A 2,902-nucleotide genomic window follows, 5' to 3' on the forward strand; every position below is an offset into this window, starting at 1 on the left:
GAACTCTTTAATCATAGGCGGCGAAGTTGCCCCGATCTGCGAAGGAAGACACAGACATGGCGTATAACTGAGTGGCGTAGGTGCCGATCTAGGCCCACCCCACCAAGAAGGATGGGGAGGGTGAAGTCCAGGATACCGAGGGTTGCAAGGCGCTCCCTCAGGGCGGTGCGGATGGAGTAGAAGCGTGGGCAATGCAGCAGAAAGTGGGCTACAGTTTCCTCTTGATTCACACACCACTGGCAGTAGGGATCTGGGTGCAGTCGCAGCCGATGCAGATGTGATGCCAGTCCAACATGTCCAATACGCAGGCGGGTGATAGCGACGTCCAGGATCCGGGAGACAGAGCGTACCCAAGGTTGGTCCGATGAGTCGGAGCGATATAAGCCCAGTGCTGTTGTGGGGAGGAGGCGTAGAGATCAGCATTCCATGCCTGACTACACCTCGTGGCTAAGAGGCGACGGTGAGTAATGGCTGGCAAGGGGTAGGGCTCCACATCAGGAAAAGTCAAGGCCATCCGAGCTGCTGCATCCACCACATCATTGCCCCTGATGCCCACATGGGAGGGAATCCATTGCAGACGTACCTTCCAGCCTCCCTGCAGCAGCTGAGCAAGGTCATCCTGGATTTCATAAACCAGATGACGTATGGAGCAGGGTTTAGGAGAAGCGATGAGATGAAGGGCCGCTCTGCAGTCAGTGTAGATGACCACCGGCCGAGGAGAGGAATGAGACATCAAAAAACGCAGGGCCCTCAAGACTGCGAAGAGTTCAGCAGTGACTACATCATGGGCATCCCCTAAGCGCCATGTCTGGCAGATGGAGTAGTCCTCTACGAAGATGGCAGCTGCAGTTGCTGCAGGGGTGGAGGAGCGGGAGCCGTCGGTAAAGATAGCCATGAACCCTAGATAGGTGGAGCCAGCCATCTGCAGGAAAATGCGAGGGGCCAGGTGGCCATCCTGTGATTTACAAAAGGGCTCTGGGAGGTCTACGGACACAGGTGAGGACAGGTCCCTCCACGGGGGCACAGGAGATACTGATCGGACAGGGTGGCGAGCTGGTGGAGGAAGTCCCAGAGTGTGGTAAGCGTGGAGAGCACGCACCAAGAGGGGCCGTCGAGACCTGATGGGCCACAATGGATGAGATGTCGAGACCCCTGCTGTCGTAAAGAGCTCCGGGAGTGGGTGGTCATCGGGCAAGCGCTGGATAGTAAAGTAGCGGCGACAAGTCAACTTCATCCTGGTATGATGGAGGGGGGGAACACCTGCCTCAGCCTGCAGAGACAATGTGGGTGAGGAGCAGAAAGCACCCAGCGCAATCCGGAGAGCGGTCGTCTGAATAGTGTCCAGCCGTTGTAGTTGTGTAGGAGATGCTGAGCCATATACCGAACAGCCATAGTTGATCTTCCCCAAGATGGCTGATCGATAGTACGCCAACAAAAGGTCCCTGCTTGCCCCCCAGCGGGATCCAGCAATACTCTTCATGATGTCAAGTCGTTTTGCACAAGATGACCGTAAGTATTCTATGTGACTGCGCCAAGTGAGGATGGGCCCATCCAACCGGAGACCAAGCAGCACATGCTCTATCGACATTATTTTCTATCTCAAGTGACACCTAATTTACCGATACCTGACATGAGTGGCTTTGTGGCGTAAAAACACACAATATTAAGCCAAGTCAAAGTAAAAAGATAACCTCTCTCACCTTCGTTCACGTAACGCCCGTAAAAGAGTTTCAGGCCGTCTATAGGGAATTAGAGGCAGCCTGAGTGTCCTTCCAGATAGCCATGCTTGAAAAAATAACGTCATTTTCAGCAGCAGCAACATTTATTAACACAAGGGAATTTAAAATCGTCAGCGAGACCACCCAAATCCCCTACCAAAACAAATGCTAAAAAAACAGTTCGCTATTCAATTTGTTTCGCCCCCTTGCTTTATTTCTTCTACGATTACGTACCTCGATTTGATTTGTTAATACAGTATAAAGTATTCTTTTCAAAACCAAAATGATCAGTTTATTTTTCTTTTTAAATTAAAGTATTGGTTTTAGAATATGCCTCTGTTTTAGCCCCTTTCTTCTGGATTGATTGATGGATTTATTGTTGCAAAGTTGTGCCAACATGAATTTTTTTTACTGATTATTCTTACTTATATTTCCAATCAATCGGCCACTCGAGCTTGGCACCAGTTTTATCTCGGCGCCGACCGTTATGCTACGTGTTCGAGGGTTAACTTGTTCCCTGAACACGAACGACTGAGCTGGGGTCTAGACCATGCAGCTAAAGGAACAGGGAATAAAAAATCGGGTCAACCAACCTTACACGTATATTGCCTTAGTCACAACACAATACTGAATACAATATTAATATTATACACTGTACTGTTCGGGTAAGTCACAATAAGACAGGTGGACTCTGCTTCGGCTGCTCACAGGTGTCGTCCAGGTGTGGGAGAAACCTTGTCAGGCGTGCCCTCCCGCAGGAAGCACGGGACCACTGCCAGGGGCTGGGTCGTCCGGAGTGGGCTGCTGGGCGGCGTGGAGGGAGGCCCTTCCCTAGTGGGGCCTCGGTGGAGAGGGCGGCCCTCGGGACTGGGGCCGAACAGAGCGAGCAGGAGCGCTTGTTTATGCCCGCACCTGGAGGAGGACTGCTTGTCGATGGGGCTGGGGAGGTCACGCCCCGGAGTCCTGGGGGCATCCCTGGGTGACTGGGGGCTGCGTTCTCGCTCGGGTTGAGCCGCCATCAGGGGCTGCCTGCGGCGTCCCTCTTCCTGGAGTCCGACAGCGAGGGGCGTCCCTGGGGCGCTGGCTGCAGGACACGTAAAATGCCCGCCGCCGGACCACCCACCCCGCCACCCCTTACCCCACCACCAGGCCACCACCACACCACCACCCCAGGAGGACACAAT

The 2,902-nt window shown here is 53.4% G+C and overlaps 1 protein-coding gene across 1 annotated transcript; it reads right to left on the reverse strand.

Annotated features, from left to right (window-relative positions):
• Positions 1 to 226: 226 nt before the first annotated feature.
• LOC145389657 (uncharacterized) lies at positions 227 to 1,588 on the reverse strand. Its single transcript, XM_080264880.1, has one exon. It carries the CDS (start codon positions 1,586 to 1,588, stop codon positions 227 to 229), a length of 1,362 nt encoding a protein of 453 aa, XP_080121006.1.
• Positions 1,589 to 2,902: the final 1,314 nt, after the last annotated feature.

The sequence above is a fragment of the Coenobita brevimanus genome, unplaced genomic scaffold (assembly GCF_032717465.1).
Source record: "Coenobita brevimanus isolate Jiangsu-jjx unplaced genomic scaffold, ASM3271746v2 jjx.HiC_scaffold_1800, whole genome shotgun sequence".
In the NCBI taxonomy this organism is placed as follows: Eukaryota; Metazoa; Arthropoda; class Malacostraca; order Decapoda; family Coenobitidae; genus Coenobita; species Coenobita brevimanus.